At 40.6% G+C, this 22,968-nt stretch overlaps 1 protein-coding gene across 1 annotated transcript in view; it reads right to left on the bottom strand.

The window, feature by feature from the left end:
• Positions 1-858: 858 nt before the first annotated feature.
• Positions 859-22,968, bottom strand: part of LOC144592897 (extracellular sulfatase Sulf-1-like) — a 156,827-nt gene continuing 134,717 nt past the window's right edge. The window contains exons 7-10 of the mRNA XM_078398127.1: positions 6,147-6,297; positions 5,764-5,939; positions 2,171-2,299; positions 859-919 (exon numbers count right to left, since the gene is read on the bottom strand). Coding sequence (XP_078254253.1) covers positions 859-919; positions 2,171-2,299; positions 5,764-5,939; positions 6,147-6,297 — 517 coding nt within the window. The remainder of the gene's footprint in view (positions 920-2,170; positions 2,300-5,763; positions 5,940-6,146; positions 6,298-22,968) is intronic.

Raw genomic sequence — 22,968 nt, 5'->3', positions numbered from 1 at the left:
ACTTTGATATTTTTGATCTACTTTCCTATTTGGCATTTAAGATTTACTATTTGTGCAGATCCCTATCTAAGATTTGTTCAAATATGTTTTATATTCCAATTGTACAATCACATTTAGATTAAGACCAGGAATTTCTTTTATTCTGCTCTCAACTTCATCAGAAGTCCAGCTGGCATTCTTGTTATGGTGTAAATGGATTTGGACTTCACTTCCATAAAATTTCTGGCAGCGGAGAAGAAAAATTGGTGACCCTCATTGGTGACCCTTGGACTATCCTTGTTTGGACTTTGCTGGCTTTACCTTGTACTAAACGTCATTCCCTTATCATGTGTCTCTGCACTGTAATGGCTCGATTGTAATCATGTACTGTCTTTCCGTTGACCAGAGAACACGTAACAAAAGCTTTTCACTGTACCTCGTTACACATGACAATAAACTAAACTGAAATTGAAATCCAAGCATGGTTCTGAAATTCCACATGCGCTGTAAGTAAGGTGGAGAGATTAAAGTTCATGTTATGAACTAGATTAATATGCTTAAGGGTGCATTAACCTCAAGGAAGTTACATTGATGTGGGTACATAATTATTGAGAGACAGTACAATTGCAAATTAACAAAACCTGAGAATTCTATACTTTGGGTAGAATCAATTCCTTAACAGCCTCAGAAATAGATACTTAGGTCAACACTTGTGTAATACAGATGAACATCAAAACTACTAGGTTTAATACAAAGTCATACAATCATAAAATAATTTATATTTTTGTGGAAAATTCTCCATTCTACTCTTGTTATCTTATTTTTTTATGAAGATTGGGAAAACATGCAGGATGTATTTTGCTGAATTCTTGATGTAACTTACCCTCTCTCAATGAGGAACGTGTCACGCCAAATTCTGGCCCGTTTGTTTGAACGGAATCTGGGAAAGACATAATGGATGGTTGTTACAAATGTTCACAAACAGGATTGTGTTCTTTACTGCAGTGCTGAACAAGTGCAGTTTGCACCTATTCAGGTGACCCACAAATCTTGAAAACTGGCAAACTCCCAGAAAAAAAATCATTTGTAATTTTCACCTTCATTCATTTCCTAAAACGGTGACTGCTTATTGCCAGTGGCTGTCTACAGAGCCAGGAACCGCCATGCCAGTCCCAAACTGACCTCTCGGAAACAATTTAAATTCTTAAAAGTACACTCACCATAGCAATCTCTGTACAGTAACAAAAAGGCTATTATGGAAGTGTGGAAAAATGGGGGTGGGAATGGCAATGGGTGAAGCGATTGGTCCAACACAGTTAGCCCCCATGACATTGTGATGCCTTGGAAAATCAGAGGACCAGTAATAGCAGCATTTTGCACTGTATGCAAAACTCAGCACAAAGAAAGGATTATGGCAAAGTCTGCATGCAAAATCGGGGCCCCGTTAATTTGTATATTGTCGTTGCCTTGCGGCAAGGTTTGATCTCTTGGTTTTACTGCGGATTTTATGAAAATGTGAAAGCTACAACTTCCAGCTCTCCCCTTTCTTGATCTCTCTGTTCTTGTCTCAGGGGACAGACTATCGACTGAGGTTTACTACAAACCTATGGACTCCAACTGCTAACTTGACTACCCCTCTGCCCAACCCTGCCTTTTGCAAGGATACTATCCCTTGATTACTCCGTCTCCCCGCATCTGCTCCCAAAATGGGAATCTGCACTCTAGAACATCTGAGATGTCCTCTTTCTTCAGTGAACATGATTTCACCTGTTGCTGTGGATGGAACCCTCACCTGTATCTCCTCTGCACCCCAAAGGTTGCCACTCGCTCCTCCTTTCTCCACCCCCAGAAGGAACAAGGATATAGTTCCCCTGGTCATGGCCTTTCATCCTCACCAGCCTCCGTATCCAATGCATCATGCTCCAACTTTTCTGCCACCTTCAATATGAACCCACCACCAAACGCATCTTCCCATCCCACCTCTTTCTCTTTTTTTATAGAGACCACTTGCTCTCTTGATCCCAAAAGATTACGTTTCCCTTTCTGCATGTGTTACTTAGCCTGCTGAGTGTTTGCATTTTTAAACATTTTTATTTACTGAGACCTTTTAAACCTTGCTGTATTTCTCATTAACAACCCCTCACTTTCATCTAATGTTTGTGAAATGTTGGAATTAGTCGTTTCAGCTTACCTATTTCCTGGCTTTTCAGGCTCCAGTAGTTTCAGAATAGATTTTCCATCCATATCTGCCGGAATATCTAGGCCGGCAATATCCAGGATGGTGGGAGCAAGGTCAATATTCAGAACGAGTTGAGAGATGCTGTTGATGTAAGCACATTGATCATGAAAGAAATGCAGTAAGTTAAGCAGTTTCTCTTAGCATCTGCGCATTGTAACTGTCACTCTAATTTTAAGGTTAAGATTCGTTCCAACCAAGCTCAATGGTGATGATGCTACAAAAACTGTCAAAAGAGTTGAATATTCATTTTGTAAAATTGTAATAGGCATCATTTGAAATAGGACTGTTTATAGTTTAAAGAGACCTCGTGCTTATCCTGTTCTAGTTCTCCAGTTGAAGCAGCTTCCTGGAGTTAAATTTCCTTGTCTTTCATTTTTTCTACAAAGAATTTGAAATTCAAATTCCCTTTCACATAAGATGTCTTTCTTTTTTCTTCCACTTATCTTTCCTCAGAAAGAGAGTCATGGGCATGTGCACCTTAGGCTTATTGGGCTTCCCTGTCCCAGAATCAGAGACAACCCTGTGTACCAGCCCCGCATCAGAATCAGAATAACCATTATTGTCATCCAAAAAAACAAGTCTTTTGATTAGTGCCAGCAAGTGAGAGTGGGAAAGGTTGAGATGGCTGCACTTGTGAGGCTTAACATTTACAGCAGTGCAGGTCCAACTGGTTAAGAAGGCAAGAAAGTCTAACAAATAGGTAAGAAAACAAATGGCATTTTGGCCTTTAATGTGATGGAGCTGGAGTTTAAGAATAGGGAGGTTTTGTCACATGTGTGCATGCATTTGAGTATTGTGCACAGTCTTAATCCCCTTAAGAGAATATGGTAGTATTGGAGTATTCCACAGGAGATTCACCAGGTTACTTCCTGGAATGTGAGGCTGGCCCTATCCGTGAAGTTAAACATTTTGGGTCTGTATTCCTTGGAGTTTAGAAGAGTGATGGGTGACTTTACTCAAAAGTATAAGATGCTAAGGGGGCTTGAGAGGGTAGATGCTGAGATGTTGAGGCAGGTACTATAACAACATGTAAAAGACATTTGGACAGGTACATGGATAGGAAAAGTTTAGAGGGCTATGGGCCAAATGCGGGCAGGGACGTCTAGTGTAGGCAGGGCATCTTGGTTGGCATGGGTAAGTTGGGTTGAACGGCCTGTTTCTGGGCTGTATGACTCTAATTCCCTCTTGATCCTTGAGGTAAATTTCTCCCTAATTTCCATTTTCCCCTTTGAAAAAATAGCTTTTCGCTGTTTGCCCTTTCAATGGTTTATTGACCATCTATCCTCTTTTCTTCCTTCTCTGCCCTTCTGTGACTATTCATTTTCCAATCTCACCAAACTTTCTTGTGAAATGACAAAAGTTGTGTCAATTGTGACCATATTTATATTTCCCCACCATCTTCTTTCCATTAGATTGTATTATTTGTTTTTCTCTCTCACCTCTTTACAAGTTCTCATATCCTCAAAGGTTTTTTTTCATAATTTCCCTTCGTATTATTTTAGACCCAATTTCCCTTTATCTACTTTATATCCTCTAAAATGTAACAAACTCCACATCATTAATAGTTGAAATCCCGGTTATGTTAATCGAGGAAGTGGTATAGAACTGATCTCATATCATCATCATATCATATATATACAGCCGGAAACAGGCCTTTTCGGCCCACCAAGTCCGTGCCGCCCAGCGATCCCCGCGCATTAACATTATCCTACACCTGCTAGGGACAATTTTTACATTTACCCAGCCAATTAACCTACATACCTGTACGTCTTTGGAGTGTGGGAGGAAACCGAAGATCTCGGAGAAAACCCACGCAGGTCATGGGGAGAACGTACAAACTCCTTACAGTGCAGCACCCGTAGTCAGGATCGAACCTGAGTCTCCGGCGCTGCATTCGCTGTAAAGCAGCAACTCTACCGCTGCGCTACCGTGCTACTCAGCTGGTTCAATACAATTGCTCAGGTATCCTGGAGCTGAACTGGGCTTTTGGGCTGGGGTTTCCACTTATGTATTGATTGTTGATGATGAGAACTTGTGGGCATGTGTGGAGACTTAGCCTAGCTGCAATATACATGACCGAAGAGACTGCCAATACTTTCTGGGTTCACATATAACAAATGACTGGTCGGACAAAGTACTGAAGGACTTCTAACTCTCAATGAATCATTTCTCGGAGACAGTCATGACTTTGAGCCGAAGGGACAGAAGCGAGCACGATTATTAATCAAAAGAAACCTCCCAGGCTGGTTTGTGACAGAACCACAGAAATTGCATTAAGCCTCGGTACAAAGGTTTAAGAAATGAGGAAATCTGTTTTCTAAATTTATCCCTGTCAAAAGGTTCTAAAAGATTGCCTTCTCCTTGAACAGCCCATTTGGTTCCGCTCCATTGCATCTCCCACCAGGATGAAGACCTTTCGCTGGAACCCTACCATTAGTGATGGTCGACCCAAATTATATCGCCACGGGTTGCACTAAATTAAATGCCAAATCCAAAATTATGAACTGCAGTTAGAGATTAAAATTTTGCTGCTCCTGTTTCTGAAACATTCAGATTTGTATAAATAAGCTGCAAATGGCTCTCTGGTGACACGTTTCTCCACTGAATCAATAATCAATAGTGTATCTGTTACATTTCACATGACTACGTTTTACCAGCAGAACAGAAATCGAAACTCTGCCCTAAACGATAGGTTCCCATGAGTTTGCTGCCAAGTCATTACTGATTCTATGTTCTGAGGCCACTGGAAAGCAATGCTTTCTGAACGCTTTGCAGCCTTTTTATTCATTTATATTCCCGAGTTTGCTGCAATTAGGCTATTTGTTCAATTCATATCCTATGCCATAAAAATATCTCATCTTAATATTTTTTGAATTCAAATTAAAGTTGAATGGTATTGCTTGAGAATATTTTCTTGGTAATTTGATCATATATATTCTGTTCTCTGGTGTCTATTTTTCCAATTTTCTTTCCTCCTCCTTCAAAGGGAGTTCTGGTTTTCATGGAGTGTGGAATCACAAGGGCAGATTACCCTTCAACATCTTGTTACACTTTGTGAATTACTGGTGAGGACATATCAATGTTATTTTCTTTGTGTTATTCATTAACATTTGCTGAATTTATTTCTTAGACATAGTTTTGTGTTTGTGAATTATGTAACTAGCTGTAAAATAGCTGGGAATACATTTTCATGGAAATTGATACCACAGGTCAGAAGTGGTAACAACACAGACTATGTTATTTAAAATAATATTTCCTCACAAGTACCATTTTGTAAGGATGCAGTGTCACATTTCTGATGAATTTGTCAGCCACGCTCATTACGCAGTGTTGCAGATTAGTACGGGTATCAGGGGTTATGGGGAGAAGGCAGGAGAATGGAGTTAAGAAGGAAAAATAGATCAGCAATGACTGAATGGTGGAGTAGACTTGATGGGCCGAATGAACTTATGAATCACAAACAATGCTACATCTAATCTTTGTCTGTCGGAAGTGAAAAATGCTAGCTGATGGGCTGCGTATACATAAACAACATAATCCCTTACATTGACCCTGGTTCCACATTAGGTCCACGAACAAAGAAAGGAACCCGGAGATCAAAGTCATATGGCATTGATTTTCCCTTTACCAGTCCAAATTGGCCAATGTGGTAACCGTGGTCTGCAGTGTAGATGACATAGGTGTTGTCCAGTTCCCCAGTCTCTGCAAGCATCTGGAATATCTAAATCATAGTGCAAGTTGTCTTAGTATAATATTGACTAATTGCAAATAATAAAGGAGAATAAAGGAAATGTTTTTACAATGAAATAGTCACTCTGCAGCATTATATTTTTAGAACCGGCTGGGAAAACCAATAAACTCCCGCAACCTAGTTATTTTGATGGTTAACATTCCATTAACTATTAAAAGGTTTAATCGTGATCCTTACCCTATTTACAGAGTCGTCCACTGACATAAGTGTCTGCAGTCGCTTCCTCTGAAGAATGTTGGTGAACTCCATGTGGATGGGTCTCATTGCGCCTGTGAATTGCATAATCCAGTGCTTGTCCATGTTTGGAGCGTAGTTGTAACTAGGCGTACTGCAGACAACAATACAAAAAAAGGCTCAAGACAATTAGCTGGCTTTTTTTCTTTTCATTTGTCAATTTCTGTCTGAATGCAAACACTTATTCTAAATGCTGGGAAGAAAAGGTGAGCAAAATATTGACATGCCGGAGATCTGATCCACAATCAGTTCTCCTTCTGAGAAATCCACTTAGACTCTTTCAACTGCTGCAAGTTAGTTCCTTTTTGTTCCTTTCTCCAAGGTGAACATAGCAGAGCTAAAAACTCTATGGGCATCATCATGATAAACCTCGGTATAGTCTGACCAACAGTAATAAGGAAAGCTGCTCATCAATTAAATGGTGTAGCTCTATTTTGAGCAATAAATATCTTCTAAATAATGCAATAATGAGCAGACATTTTGATTCCAGCAGCACCATTGCACAGTGGTGCACGTGATAGACCTGATGCCTCACACCACCAGAGACCCGGGTTCTATTCTGATCTTGGGTGTTGGCCGTGTGGAGTTTGTATCTTCTCCCTGTGACCATGTGGATTTCCTTCAGGTGCTCAGGTTTCCTCCCACACTCTAAAGATTTGCGCAGTTTATTGTAGGTTAATTGACCCCTGTAAAATTGCTCCTAATGTGTAGAGATTGGATGCAAAACTCGGATAACCATAGAACTGAACGATTGATCAATGGTCAGCGTGGGCTTGGTGGGCCGAAGGACGTGTTTCTATGCTGTATCTCAAAACTAAAATAAACAACTTACTTCAACAATCCACATTTTCTATTTTCATAAATATATTGGAGAGTAATTTCTTGATTGTTTGAACTCTGTGGCATATTATATTGTACACAATTCCCTTAAAATGCATGCTATTTGCTTGCATTTCTTTTATTAGAATTATGTACATTTTTGTTACATCCAACAACCAAAAGATTTGAGAAAAATATTTTTATCTAAGCAAATAATATAATGATCTCTTAAGGATTGAAGGGAATGAGATGTCATTAACTTGTTGAAGGATGCATGGACATTTAAAAACTGCTGGATGAAGAAGGATCCAGGTTTTCGCATTCAGCAACGGTACTGGTTCCGTTGTTCACTTGCACCTCCTCCAACCTCATCTGCTGCATCTTTTGTTCCTCCTCCCTTGACTCTGTCCAGGGACCCGGTCAGTCCTTTCAGGTTAGGCAGAGGTTCATTTGCACCTCCTCCAACCTCATCTACTGTATCTGTTTTTCAAGATGTGCACCCTTATACATCGGCGAGACCAAACGCAGACTGGGCGATGATTTCGAGGAACACCTTCGCTCAGCCCGCTTGAACCAACCAGATCTCCCGATTGCTGGACACTTTAATTCTCCTTCCCATTCCTACACAGTCCTTTCTGTCCTCGGTCTCCTCCATTGTCAGTGAGGCTAAATGCAAATTGGAGGAACCGCATCTCATATTTTGCTTGGGCAGCTTACAGCCCAGTGGTGTGAGTGTTGATTTCTCTCACTTCAGGTAGCCCCAGCATTTCTTCTCTCTCTATCCCTCCCCCACCCAAATCGCAATAGCTTCTCATTTTCACCCTACAAAGAGCTAACAATGGCCTGTTTCCTTTATCATCGTTACATTTTTGCATATCTTTCATTCATTGTTCTTAATCTCTCCACATCACCATCTATATCCCAAAACAGTCTGAAGAAGGGTCTCGACCCGAAACGTCACCCATTCCTTCTCTCCAGAGAAGTTGCCTGGCCCGCTGAGTTACTCCAGCTTTTTGTGTCTATCTCTGGTTACGTTACGATTATCTCTGGTTACGTTACGATACAAAGATAGCGGAGTTGTCTTGTTGGAGCAATCAAACTAAATTAAATAATCCCACAAAAAGCATGAGGGAAAACCCCAAAAAATACAAAGCCTGAAGAATCTAAACCAGGGGCTATTTTTTTCATCCTAAGTAAGTTAGTTTAATAAGATGCTGAAGATGGAACACTCTGAAATGGCTGATGAATACAACAGCAAAGTTCCAGCAAAAGAAGGGATAGGTTGAATGAAGAGCAAAATAAATTACATAGGATGATTGACCTCCTTGAAAACCCCATATTCACAATAAATATGCTGAAGAAAGTTAGGATAAATTCAGGGAAAATTGCATAGCAGGTCTCATTTTGGTGGAAGGTTATATGTTGGTTACTTCTTGAGAAATGTTGATAGGTTCTTTATGATAATGTTCAAAACTATTTTCTACAGGTAACCAACATATACAACAAAGCTTAACAGCAAATAGCTATGTCTGAAACAAGGCTGTTCATCCTTGATAGAACAGATCAGCAGTTACTTTATTTAGCAAATCGGAAAACTTAGAATTCAGAGATCCAAATCACTGCAATTACAATGACTAATAAACTCTGTTTCCAAAACAGCCATGCATAACAAAACTGGTGAGAATTAACAAAACAAGATCCGGACATACAAGGAACTGCAAACGCTGGAACCTTGTGTGAAGCACAAAGTGCTTGAGTAATTCAACTGGTCAGGCAGCATCTCTGGAGGACATGGATTGGCGACGATTCAGGATGGGACATTTCTTTAGATTTTATGGATAGATGGCGTTTCGAGTTGGGACCCTTCTTGTGTGTGTAAAAGGGTCCTGACCCAATCATTGCCTATCCAAACATGCAGAGTTACTCCAATGTTAATGTTAACAACCAATGGGGATAACATGATCCTAAAGTAACCTTCAAATCTTGATTTCAGAATTAAAGAACAAATTGAGGCACTTTTCCTATTGTATTCACATGGGGAAATAACAAGCACATTTGCACCTGCATTTCAATTGTCAATTTAATAGTTATTCAGATTTCCTTTTCAACAACCTGGAACTAATGTAACTGTTAACAGATGGAGTTTGTTTAATCTGGGTGCCATATAAGATCTAAGCCTGCCTGAAAATGCCAGGATTTTTAGCAAGCATCTTTTCCTTAGTCTACATTGTTATTTTTATTGTGGTAAAAAAAACATGGAATAAGGTCATATTACCCCCCAAGTCTAACCTTTGATCGTAAAGATTTTTCATATGAGGAATTTTGTGGAATATGAGGGCGTGCAGCGTAGGTTTACTAGGTTAATTCCCGGAATGGCGGGACTGTCATATGTTGAAAGACTGGAGTGACTAGGCTTGTATACACTGGAATTTAGAAGGATGAGAGGGGATCTTATCGAAACGTATAAGATTATTAAGGGGTTGGACACGTTAGAGGCAGGAAACATGTTCTCAATGTATAAGAAAATAACTGCAGATGCTGGTACAAATCGATGGTATAAGTCTGAAGAAGGGTCTCGACCCGAAACGTCACCCATTCCTTCTCTCCCGAGATGCTGCCTGACCTGCTGAGTTACTCCAGCATTTTGTGAATAAATCAACATGTTCTCAATGTTGGGGGAGTCCAGAACAAGGGGCCACAGTTTAAGAAGAAGGGGTAGGCCATTTAGAACGGAGATGAGCAAAAACTTTTTCAGTCAGAGGGTTGTAAATCTGTGGAATTCTCTGTCTCAGAAGGCAGTGGAGGCCAATTCTCTGAATGCATTCAAGAGAGATCTAGATAGAGCTCTTAAGGATAGCGGAGTCAGGGGGTATGGAGAGAAGGCAGGAACGGGGTACTGATTGAAAATGATCAGCCATGATCACATTGAATGGCGGTGCTGGCTCGAAGGGCCGAATGGCCTTCTTCTGCACCTATTGTCTATTGTGTAGATACTCTCCCTCTCTGTCTTGAAAATATCATGTAGAACAGCACCAATGAACTGAAGAGACCAAATTAGAAGTGAATGCAAACATGTAACGATGCAAGGCACATGTTATCCAGAGAAAAAATGGTTTTCTCACAGCAGCATTTTAGTAGTGTGTTGTGAGAAACCACCAGGAATGTAAAATTACTTATTCTCATGAAAGAAAATTATTTTTTATTAAAATAATAATTTTATCAATATTTTTCTTAAAGAGAAGAAATAACAAGAAGCTAATTTACAGCCCTATAGGTTTTAATGTAAATATTCAATGCAGTGTGAACATCTTTCACTGGGATAGACTGAGGCATTGATAATAGCATCACATACACCATGGGTATCATCCATTTGTTATTCATGCCTGCCAAGATCCATTAAATAGCAGGTTAAAAATGAATTGCTGTCAGAAGTACATTTTCAAAACTACAAACTAACATCTTCCACCGCTGCCAGAATAAATCCATTAGCCTTAAGTGGTTAAGATCGGTGGGTAAATGATGGAAGATAAACTGCATTGCGGTTTCCTTTTCTCATTTTAAATTAGACTAAAAGTTATCAGTCCTTCCCTCCATCACAAGTAAGAGCTCATGAACCTCAAGTACAGTCGGATACAAATGAAAAATAAACCTAATTCCACATGTTGACCAGCTGTAGTACTTTTAAATTATAATATGTAAATGTTGCTTAAGTAGTATATCCTTCAGAGGTAATTGCTGCTGTGCTGCGAAGAAATTATGAGGAATTAGATGTGTTACTCTTTTTATCTTTTAATGTACTTTAGCTCTCTTTTTATGCACAGCTAATCTACGATACTAAATAAACCAACTCAAAGTGAATGCAATATCATGCTAATATATTAGTAGAAATACTATTTGGCTGGGAAGAGATTCAATATAATTTTTAACTTGATGTGCTAAATGAGCTCCACACTAACAGCTATTGGAATTGATTGTCAGAATTCTTATCCCTGGTAAAGATGGATGCAATGATTTCATTTAATATCTCAGCTCGGCTCTCTGGCACCACAAAAATATTTCACATTTGAACTTCAATTGATCCAAGTCTTCCTCTGACAATTACTGTGTTATATATATTTTTGTAAATGTTTTTGTAAAATCATTGTTAGTTCAAATTTAGTTTAGCAACCAATCTATTCTCTTAAACACTCTGTCGCCCTTACCTGCCATTTCTCAGTTCTCTTCTATGTTTAGTTTACCAGTTTGGTTCTCCAGTAAATTGCGAAGCTGACATCTCACAAAAGCAGAAACAAGGAGCTGTAGATGCTGGTCTACAAAAAAGACACCAAGTGCAGTTGTAGCTCAGCGGGTCAGGCAGCATGTCTAAAAGGTCTGAAAAAGGGTTCCGACAGGAAATGTCATCTACCTGTGTTCTCCAGAGATGCTGCCTGACCTGTGGAGTTACGCCACCACTTGTGTCTTTATTTCACAAAAGCAAATTATTTTCTATTTTAGTTTACCTTGCAAAGAACTCCAGCTTTGAATTTCTTCCTTTCCTTATCTCTCCCACCAACAAGTCCCAACTCTCCCATTTTATTAGCATGTCTCTCCTTTTTCAAAACCTTCCATTCCTCATTTAATGATCTGATTTGATTCATGTCAATTCAATTTCATCCATTTGAAATCCTAACCCGAACCCTAACCCCAATTGAATGGTTTCAGCTTTGATTTTTCATTGTCCTTCCTAGAACTATTGCAATGTTCCTTAAATCCCTTCCCACCAAGAAATCTATACAATTCTATATATTGCCTGAAAATTAGTGCCTGTATCTCCATCACACCATTTGATGGCTTTCAGTAAAACAGGGAGTAGTGGAGAAGCAACTTTATAATTATTCAGTTCTACACAAATATATCCTTTCCTTACCAGTACTGTAACCATGCTGCTAACTTCCCATTTCTTTTTTAGCTATCTTTTCTGGTATCTTTTTTGTTCCCATATTAAATGTTCAACATTAATTTACGAAGGGGAAATCATGCTTGACTAATCTTCTGGAATTTTTTGAGGATGTAACTAGGAAAATGGACAGGGGAGAGCCGGTGGATGTATTGTACCTGGACTTTCAGAAAGCCTTCGACAAGGTCCCACATAGGAGATTAGTGGGCAAAATTAGAGCATATGGTATTGGGGGTAGGGTACTGACATGGATAGAAAATTGGTTGGCAGACAAGAAACAAAGAGTAGGGATCAATGGGCCCCTTTCAGAATGGCAGGCAGTGACTAGTGGTGTACCGCAAGGCTCGGTGCTGGGACCGCAGCTGTTTACAATATACATTAATGACTTGGATGAAGGGATTGAAAGTAACATTAGCAAATTTGCAGATGACACAAAGCTGGGTGGCAGTGTGAAATGTGAGGAAGATGCTATGAGGTTGCAGGTTGACTTGGACAGGTTGTGTGAGTGGGAAGATGCATGGCATATGCAGTTTAATGTCGATAAATGTGAGGTTATCGACTTTGGTGGTAAGAACAGGAAGGCAGATTATTATCTGAATGGTGTCAAGTTAGGAAAAGGGGAAGTACAACGAGATCTGGGTGTCCTAGTTCATCAGTCACTGAAAGGAAGCATGCAGGTACAGTAGGCAGTGAAGAAAGCCAATGGAATGTTGGCCTTCATAACAAGAGGAGTTGATTGAGTATAGGAGCAAAGAGGTCCTTCTGCAGTTGTACAGTTCTGCAGGTGTGAGACTGCACTGTGTGCAGTTTTGGTTTCCAAACTTGAGAGAGTGCAGTGTAGGTTCACAAGGCTAATTCACGGAATGGCGGGGCTGTCGTACGTTGAAAGGCTGGAGCAACTGGGCTTGTGTACACTGGAATTTAGAAGGATGAGAGGGGATCTTATTGAAACATATAAAATTGTTAAGGGATTGGACACGCTAGAGACAGGAAACATGTTCCCAATGTTGGGGGAGTCCCAAACCAGGGGCCATAGTTTAAGAATAAGGGGTAGGCCATTTAGAACAGAGATGAGGAAAAACTTTTCCACTCAGAGAGTTGTGAAGCTGTAGAATTCTCTGCCTCAGAAGGCAGTGGAGGCCAATCCTCTGGATGCTTTCAAGAGAGAGTTAGATAGAGCTCTTAATGATAGCGGAGACAAGGGATATGGGGAGACGGCAGGAACGGGGTACTGATTGTGAATGATCAGCCATGATCACGGTAAATGGCAGTGCTGGCTCGAAGGGCCGAATGCCCTACTCCTGCACCTATTGTCTATTGTCTATTGTTGGTGACCGCACTACAAGCTCTAAGAGTTGTAAGGAGGCTACAGCTCTTGAGCAGAAGCTGGTTGACTTTAAGACTGCATTCCATTACTGAAGACTGGGGAGCATAAGTTACCCTATCTATGTTTATTGATTCTTTATGGGGAGTGGGTTCAAGAGATTCTGAGCCTTAAAGGAAGAGAGTGGTGAAGTGGGCAGATAAGGTTACATGGGCTTTTCCCAAACTCAAGCGTAGTAGATAGCCTGTTTTGGTAAAAAGACAAGCAAAATTCTTTTTTTTATTGTTTTAAACCACGGGCAATAATTAAAGTATGACCAAATCAGAGATCATGGTTGTTCAATTTAATTCCCTGTGCCAAGAAGGCTCTTTGGCAGTAACTTGAGACTTGCAATGCCATTAAAAAATTATTTTTCTTGGAAGCCGTACCAGTCTAGCAATGCTTGACAAAGGCAGAGCAGAGCAATTGGGATGGTAACTCCCCGACTTCTGTGTTGAATTGATCACACTGTGTCTGGATGCTAACAATTTACTCACTGTTTTTGTTGGTGCAGAATCCAGCGCAAGGCGTTTAACTGCAGAATCTACAGGGTGTTATTGGGCTGAACCAAGCTCCCCTCCTGCAGCTCCTTAAGGCAGTACCAGGCTTTCCCCCCGTTGCTCGTTGGCATATGTCAGACTTCTACATCTGTGCATTGAAACGTGGAACTCAAAAACTAGCTTGCTGGACACAGAACTGAATTCAGCCTGCAGTGAGACAAACTGAGAAGAAGAACACGAGGTGCACCCAGAAGAACTGGATACGAGGTGGACCCAGAACCTCTGTGCGATTCCATCTAGCATTACTATTACAAATTTCCCTTTGCTGACTCCAAGTAACAAGCCACATTACTGGTTTATTTGCATTTCTTTCTTTCAATTGTAATGAGACAAATTTATAGCACTTTAGGATATTAATTACATTTGTTCCATTGCGTTTTATAAATAGTTTTTCTTTCATTTATTTCTTTTAAGCCTATTTGATCCTTACAGATATTTAGGAATAGTCCGTGTCAACAAGCTGTCTAAACGCCTTCAGGACCTTTAGACTTTACAGATACAGTGCAAAGCAGGCCCTTCGGCCCACCGAGCCCACACTGACCAGTCTGAACTCTGAAGAAGGGTCTCGACCCGAAACGTCACCCATTCCTTCTCTCCCGAGATGCTGCCTGACCGGCTGAGTTACTCCAGCATTTTATGAATAAATACCTTCGATTTGTACCAGCATCTGCAGTTATTTTCTTATACCACACTGACCAGCAATCACCCCCATACATTAGTACTATCCGACACACTAGGGACAATTTACAATTTTACCAAAGCCAATTAACCTACAAACATGTACGTCTTTGGAGTGTGGGAGGTAGGCGGAGCACCCGGTGAAAACCCACGTGGTCACAGAGAGAACGTACAAACTCCGTACAGACAGCCACCTTAGTCAGGATCGAATCCGGGTCTCAGGCACTGAAAGGCAGCAACTCTATCGCTGCGCCACTGTGCCGCCACTTCTTGGGCAGGTCTTCAGCATATGAAATCTATGACTGAGTTTCTGCAGGCTGCCTATTCGAATATACTGAAGGATTGCCAGGTACAGAGGGTCAGCTTAGCTGTCCTCCTTTATCGATTAGTGCAGGTGAGTGTGCATTGAAATTCACTGTATCCATGACTGTAATTCACATTCTTGTACCATTTACTTTCTAATTGTTAAATTTAATAAAGTTCCAGTAAAATAAATTATATTCTCTTCTAAAGGCAGGGAAGAAGGTGAGATAATTCATGAATAAAAGCAAGATCACAGAGTCAGGTATAAATTTAGATTGATATCTGCGCCCATTAAAGCATTGGAGAAACTCAGCCGGTCAGGCAGCATCCCTGGAGAACACGAATAGGTGACATTTCAGGTCCGGACCCTTCTTCAGACTGAAGAAGGGTCCCGATCCGAAATGTTACATCCATATTCTCCACAGATGCTGGCTAACCCGTTGAGTTACTCCAGTACTTTATGTCTTTCTATGTACAGCAACACCTACAGTTCCTTGTTTCTACAAGTTCCTCCTTTGCTAAAGAGTCCGAGATCTTCATTAAAAAAATCCAGAGTTAAACATTTCCTGAGAAATGGTAACAGAAGTCAATGATAAAAGTGGAAAAGAACATGATATCTCATCACTGCAGCTGTCAGAATTGATAATTAGATGTAGCTGAATATAAAACATCCCGAGGAATAGAGAGGAAGACGGGAAATGTGGTACTATTAAATTGTGATCATCTGATAGTACTGGAAAATAGCATCTAAAGGCAGCTCCCTGAGCCCGTTCCATTATTGAATTGAGTCAAGAGTTAATCTGCATCTCAGATCCATTCACCAGCTTTCATTCCACAGCTGTTGACAAATGTACTTAACACAATCTGTAAATTTCAGACTGGAAAGTGTTATGGAGCTGGTAACCACTGTCTTTGCAAGACAGATCTGTAGATTTCCAGGAGCTCTTGCATGAATTTTAATAGAGAAGCAACCAAACTGATCTCTTTCAATTGAGTTTACAAACGATAAATAACCAGTCATGTTGCGGAGAGTGCTGGGAGGTGGAAATGTAATTGAAAGTAAAGTTTATACTCAAACAATATATGTGCATTTTAACTTGTTATTTTGTCATTTACAAAGTGAGCAAGATATGAAGAATATTAGTGAATTGGAAAGAGGGATTGATTTTATCCTCTAATATTGCTTTATTGGTGCATCTTTATCACGAGGTAGGGTGATCACTGAAGTCCTTTCACCAAATTGACAAATTAAAGAGGCAAACCAGAAAAAAGTAAGTTGGGTTTATTGTATCTGACAAACTGCTGAGAGATCTAGGCCTGGAATCTCTCTAGGAAAAAATAGACAATAGGTGCCGGAGTAGGCCATTCGGCCCTTCGAGCCAGCACCACCATTCAATGTGATAATGGCTGATCATTCTCAATCATTCTCAATCAGTACCCCGTTCCTGCCTTCTCCCCATACCCCCTGACTCCGCTATCCTTAAGAGCTCTATCTAGCTCTCTCTTGAATGCATTCAGAGAATTGGCCTCCACTGCCTTCTGAGGCAGAGAATTCCACAGATTTACAACTCTCTGACTGAAAAGGATTTTCCTCATCTCCTTTCTAAATGGCCTACCCCTTATTCTTGAACTGTGGCCCCTGGTTCTGGACTCCCCCAACATTGGGAACGTGTTTCCTGCCTCTAACGTGTCGAACCCCTTAATAATCTTATATGTTTCGATAAGATCCCCTCTCATCCTTCTAAATTCCAGCGTATACAAGCCTAGTCGTTCCAGTCTTTCAACAATAAGAATGCACACTTATTTATAAACTTTAATAATTTGGTGATACATAATGCAGCATATCATTTAATATTCCTACCTGCATTTCACTGTAATTCCTCCCAGCTATTGTATAAAACAGAGAGATCTGCGGCAAGCTTTGATGAAGGATCTATGGTTGAAATATTAAACGATTTTTCTCTCTTTGTGAAATGTACAGAGCTGCTACATTTTGACACTATTTGCATTCTTAAAATAACGGCATTTGCAATTTTTCTTCAACGCTATAGTTCTGCTGCACTGAAAGGTAATGACAGGTGGGGAAGATGCTGGAGTCAATTATAAAAGACGAAATTGCGGAGCATTTGGATAGCAGTAACAGGATCGTTCCGAGTCAGCATGGATTTACGAAGGGGAAATCATGCTTGACTAATCTACTGGAATTTTTTGAGGATGTAACTAGGAAAATTGACAGGGGAGAGCCGGTGGATGTGGTGTACCTCGACTTTCAGAAAGCCTTCGACAAGGTCCCACATAGGAGATTGGTGGGCAAAAGTAGAGCACATGGTATTGGAGGTAGGGTACTGACATGGATAGAAAGTTGGTTGACAGACAGAAAGCAAAGAGTGGGGATAAATGGGTCCCTTTCAGAATGGCAGGCAGTGACTAGTGGGGTACCGCAAGGCTCGGTGTTGGGACCGCAGCTATTTACAATATACATCAATGACTTGGATGAAGGGATTAAAAGTACCATTAGCAAATTTTCAGATGATACAAAGCTGGGTGGCAGTGTGAACTGTGAGGAAGATGCTATGAGGTTGCAGGGTGACTTGGACAGGTTGTGTGAGTGGGCGGATGCTTGGCAGATGCAGTTTAATGTGGATAAGTGTGAGGTTATCCACTTTGGTGGTAAGAATAGGAAGGCAGATTATTATCTGAATGGTGTCAAGTTAGGAAAAGGGGACGTACAACGTGATCTGGGTGTCCTAGTGCATCAGTCACTGAAAGGAAGCACGCAGGTACAGCAGGCAGTGAAGAAAGCCAATGGAATGTTGGCCTTCATAACAAGAGGAGTTGAGTATAGGAGCAAAGAGGTCCTTCTGCAGTTGTACAGGGCCCTAGTGGCGGTAGAGGGTCAAAGAAGATGGCCGTCGCCATCGAGCTGCTGCTGCAGGAGAGGTTTCCACCCAATGGGTCCACGGGTCGCGATGGCCGACGCGATGGCCGCCCGGGGCCGGGGTGAATAGCTCCCTCTCCCCTTTCCTCTCCCCCCTCGCCCGCCCACACCCTCGCGGGAGACTTCCTGGCCAGCAATGGGTCCACGGGTCGTCAGTTGGGGGAGGCTTGCCGGGCCCGCAGGAGAGGTTAGCACCCAACGGGGGTTGCCGCGCCCGCGGGAAAGGTTTGGGCCCAACAAGTCCATGCCCGTCTAGTTTCTACTAAAAGTGGCCATATATGTTCATATTTCTCACTGTAAGCATTTTAACACCTGCAATTGTCAACACAGTAATAACATCCCATGATATTTCACAGGAGTATTCTGGGACAGAATCCGACACAGACCTACTGAGGATGTGAGAACAGGTGACTGAAAACGTACTCACATTGGAAAGTTGTGTGAGGGTAAGCTTAAAGGAAGGGAGAAAGCTGGCTGAAGGAACATCGGCAAATAGTTATTAAGGATAGGAAGGAATGAAGCTGTGGAGAACTTTGAACACTTGGCCTGTGCAGTGTCGCTAAAATATAATTAGAGATTTTATCTAGAACTAGAAGGGCATTTCTTTCAAGCATTGTGAGATTACACGTTACAGGTATTGCCCGATTCACCTCTCCTCCATCACAGACATTGGACTTTATCTACGGAACTATTGCGCTACAATGCTGAGAATAATGCACTCTGTATCTTCCCCTTTGTACTTGAGTTTGACATGATTGTATTTTACGTACGGTATAATCAAATCTGATTGGATAGTATGCAAAAATAAAGGTTTTTCATTGTACCTTGGTACACAAGACATAGAAAATAGGTGCAGGAGTAGGCCATTCGGCCCTTCGAGCCTGCACCGCCATTCAATATGATCATGGCTGATCATCCAACTCAGTATCCTGTACCTGCCTTCTCTCCATACCCCCTGATCCCTTTAGACACAAGAGCCACATCTAACTCCCTCTTAAATATAGCCAATGAACTGGCCTCAACTACCTTCTGTGGCAGAGAATTCCACAGATTCACCACTCTCTGTGTGAGAAAAAAAAAATTCATCTCGGTCCTAAAAGACTTCCCCCTTATTCCTAAACTGTGACCCCTTGTTCTGGACTTCCCCAACATCGGGAACAATCTTCCTGCATCTAGCCTGTCCAACCCCTTAAGAATTTTGTAAGTTTCTATAAGATCCCCCCTCAATCTTCTAAATTCCAGCGAGTACAAGCCGAGTCTATCCAGTCTTTCTTCATATGAAAGTCCTGCCATCCCAGGAATCAATCTGGTGAACCTTCTCTGTACTCCCTCTATGGCAAGAATGTCTTTCCTCAGATTAGGAGACCAAAACTGTACGCAATACTCCAGGTGTGGTCTCACCAATGCCCTGTACAACTGACATTAATAAACGTAAACCTAAACCAGGGTGGTCTACATTTATTGACAAAGGTTAATCGCAAAGCATTAACCTACTTTTCCAATATAATACTATATTACTATCGTGCTAAATAAACCTAGTGGCTGGCATCATATGGATGGGGAGGGTGGATATGTCTGTCAGAAAATGGATATATTACGAAGTCCGACAATAACTTTTGTTGATGGAGCTGTATTTGTAACGGTTCAGGCACTGGAATATAACCAGGACAACAAATATTTCGGCTTTATATTACATTGTGGGTATGCTGTAATAATAATTATAATTTAATGATCAAATTATACAATCCATATTTAAAATCCATTTGCCGAGAAAAATTGATAACCTTACAAAAAATGCCAGTATTGCACTACATCTCTTGACTGAGTGGTTAGGTTTTCACAAACTCTTTTCAAACCTTTGTTCAAACCATTACAGGCTAATAATAGATTTGCTACAGAAACCAGCTATTCACCTATTCCATTGAAATAATCCTCTACCTCCAACTGCATCTTTGACAGTGTAAATAAACCTTGATCGAATCAGCCACCCAGAATAATAATACCGTGTACAAAAGAAGACCCTAACTACAGCAACAGTTTATTTCAAAGAAAATAAGAAACCTTGGGCTCACCTGAAGCTGAGGAAAAAGGTCCATTTGACCCCATCACTGACATTTTTATGTAAAGCAGATTAATATGGTAAAACATATTGAGTCTGAACTGGATCATTAAATCCATCAGTGTCATATCAAAGGCATTTGACTGCAGCTTAGTTTGAGAATAGTTGCTATTCTGAGTTCAAGGGAGTGCCAATGGATTATTACATTTTGAATGCATTTTTGGATTATGGCATTATGATCAGCAGTCCCTCCTGAGGTGTAACCTTTGTCCTTTAATTAATAACAGGTTGACAAGCAAAGCGATGGCCTAGTACAGTATGTTAATATTTGTACTGAATAGATCTGGTAACCATGGAAGTACACATTTTTTTGCTGTCTACTTTTGCATTTCATTATAATTTGGCAGGGAATTAAAATGAACCTATTAAGTACAGGGAACACTCAAGTCATTATTCCACAAGTAATAATCTTAGCTTTCGATGTAGCATAACTGTGGGAACCAGAATACATCCCAGGACAATATATATAACTAATAGTACGCATGAATAGAATATGTGTGGGAGAGCAAAGAGTACATTTAGACCTCAAATTACAAATTGCATGTTTCTATACTGCCTGCCTCATCAGAAACATCTTTTCCTTTTCTTTTGGTTCAGTTCATTTCCTAGTATTTCCCTGAATTCACAGCCAAGAATCAAGATTTTAAATTTTATTTACTTACAATGCCAGGTGATTCTAGGAGAAAATCATAACCATCCCTTTAAGATTTTTGCTTCAAGATCCTGTTTATCCTTATACAGGATTTTATTTGAAGAGCAACGATTAACTCTTTAATCATTTTAGAAAACCCAGGAATTGCAAAGATCATCTGCGCTCCCTTATTCTTATCAGCTCTAATTCATTCCTTTTCATGGTCCACTGTCACAATTCAAGCCTACTGCCAACTAAAATAACCGAGATTGTGAATCATTTCTTCACATTGGCACTAAATCAAATGCAAGTTCAACACTTCACTTTAATCAGAACAATTCCATGCATACCCGTGCACCAACAAACCATCTGATCTCTGATCTGCGCCGACCAATCCATTTGTAAAAAACACCAGCGGAGTGGTCTATACAAAGGAAAGCACAAATGTCTTAACATAAAAGGTGCAGCAGTGTTTCTGACTTTATGTACAGTCTGGAACCTTCATCAGTCATCAAAATATGACTCTCACATATTTATTTAATACTTTTAACATTGTTCAAATATATCAAGTGTTTGACATCTTTATGAAAATCACCATTTTGCAATGAAAGCAATCAGTCTCCCTTGAACAGCACATATAATTAGTTATTTGGGATTATGCCACAGATATGTATGGAATTCAGAAGCCACCCTCCAGTTTTCTTTGGAACTTTTTGTTGATGATATCTGAATCAGCGTGCATTCCACAAAGACTAGACTAGATGTCAATATTGTATCTTCACAAAGTGAAATGCTTGTGGATATATTGTCACAGAAAACACTGCACGATTACCCGTGTGGACGGATGCCATTCTTTCTACTATTTGCAATTTATAGTGTAAAACAGTTGCCGAGGGGTTGATATGATTGATATGAATTGAGGACCTGAGTGATTGTCGTTTCTGTTTATTGAACAAAACAAATTCAGCCCACGTGAAATTATTTTCAAGAACAAGGAACACAAATATATAAACCTAGAAAAGAGGGATTTAGAAATTTGCTGATCTTTCAACCTCGGACTGGGTTTGAATCCAGGTGGCTGATAGAATGAAGATTTTGCTCCCTTGCCAGCTGTAGGGTTTCATGCGAGATGAGTTTGGACAGATGCAACTCAGCCATGAAAGCACTGACAGGCCGTATAAATTGGCAATCTGACTCACAGATTGAGGGTGCAGAGCTGCTGTTTTGCAAGTGGAACTAAAGCCGTTGGGGTGGGATTACCGGGGGATTTCATTGCACATGGCAATGCTAATCATGGCCTGCAAGGAATGGTTACAAAATAATTTGGTGGCACGGTGGCGCAGCGGTAGAATTGCTGCCTCACAGCGCCTTACCCGGGTTCAATCCCGACCACGGGTGTTGTCTGTACAGAGTTTGTACGTTCTCCCCGTGACCTGCGTGGGTTTTCACCGAGATCTTTGGTTTCCACCCACACTCCAAATACGTACAGGTTTTGTAGGTTAATTGGCTTGGCAAATGTAAAAATTGTCCCTAGTGTGTGTAGGATAGTGTTAATGTGCGGGGTTTGCTGTTCCACACGGACCCGGTGGGCCAAAGGGCCCGTTTCCGCTCTGTATCTTTAAACTAAACTAAACTAAATTGATTTAATAGTGACATCCTTCAGGTCGTTCATGGAAAAGGAAACATGAATGGCTGCATGAGATCTTATTCTGTGGGATCATGCCCAAGTTCTGTCTCAATACAGTTTTCTGAGTTGGAGAATATGGATCTAATGGATGTGGGTCAGGTACATGCACGCCTTCAAGTATATCCTCAATGGTTTTACTACTTTTATTTAACAATTTTTACACAAGGACTCTATGTTGCATTGTCAAGCTAATGACAGTGAAACAGGGACACAAGGTATTAATGGAAAAATCTTCACCAATTTGAGAGATGTCAGATTCTCTCTTGAGATATCAAACATGTTCTAATCAGACCTCATGGTTAAAAAGACCAGACCAGAGAAACCTTTTTCTATGGTTAATTCCCGAGGTTTGATGGAGTGTTCTTTCATTCATCTTGGGGTTGGTAAGTCAGGTCTCTCTTGGATGACTAGGTTGCCGTGATATGATGGATTTCCAGCGAGCTGGGTAAGTGGCATGTTCCAGGTAGGTTGCGTACACCTCTCTTACACTGGTCCATTTTAAATCAGTCCTAGAAAGTATTTCAGGGATCAACTTTGTAAGAGATATACCAGAAACAAATGAAGGTAGCACTGCTGGGCTTTTATCAGGGGCAACATTTTTAGAAAAATAGTTTAAAGTGCCTATTTCTCACCATTTGCAAACACAGAATTTTCACACTCTCAGAACACCATGGAGTTGCAAAAAAACAATTGTACCAAGACACTCCTGAGTTGCCAAAGATAAAAGGATG

The sequence above is a fragment of the Rhinoraja longicauda genome, chromosome 4 (genome assembly GCF_053455715.1).
Source record: "Rhinoraja longicauda isolate Sanriku21f chromosome 4, sRhiLon1.1, whole genome shotgun sequence".
NCBI lineage: Eukaryota > Metazoa > Chordata > Chondrichthyes > Rajiformes > Arhynchobatidae > Rhinoraja > Rhinoraja longicauda.
Note: the sequence above shows the minus strand (reverse complement) of the source record. Positions and strands in the feature narration are given on the sequence as shown.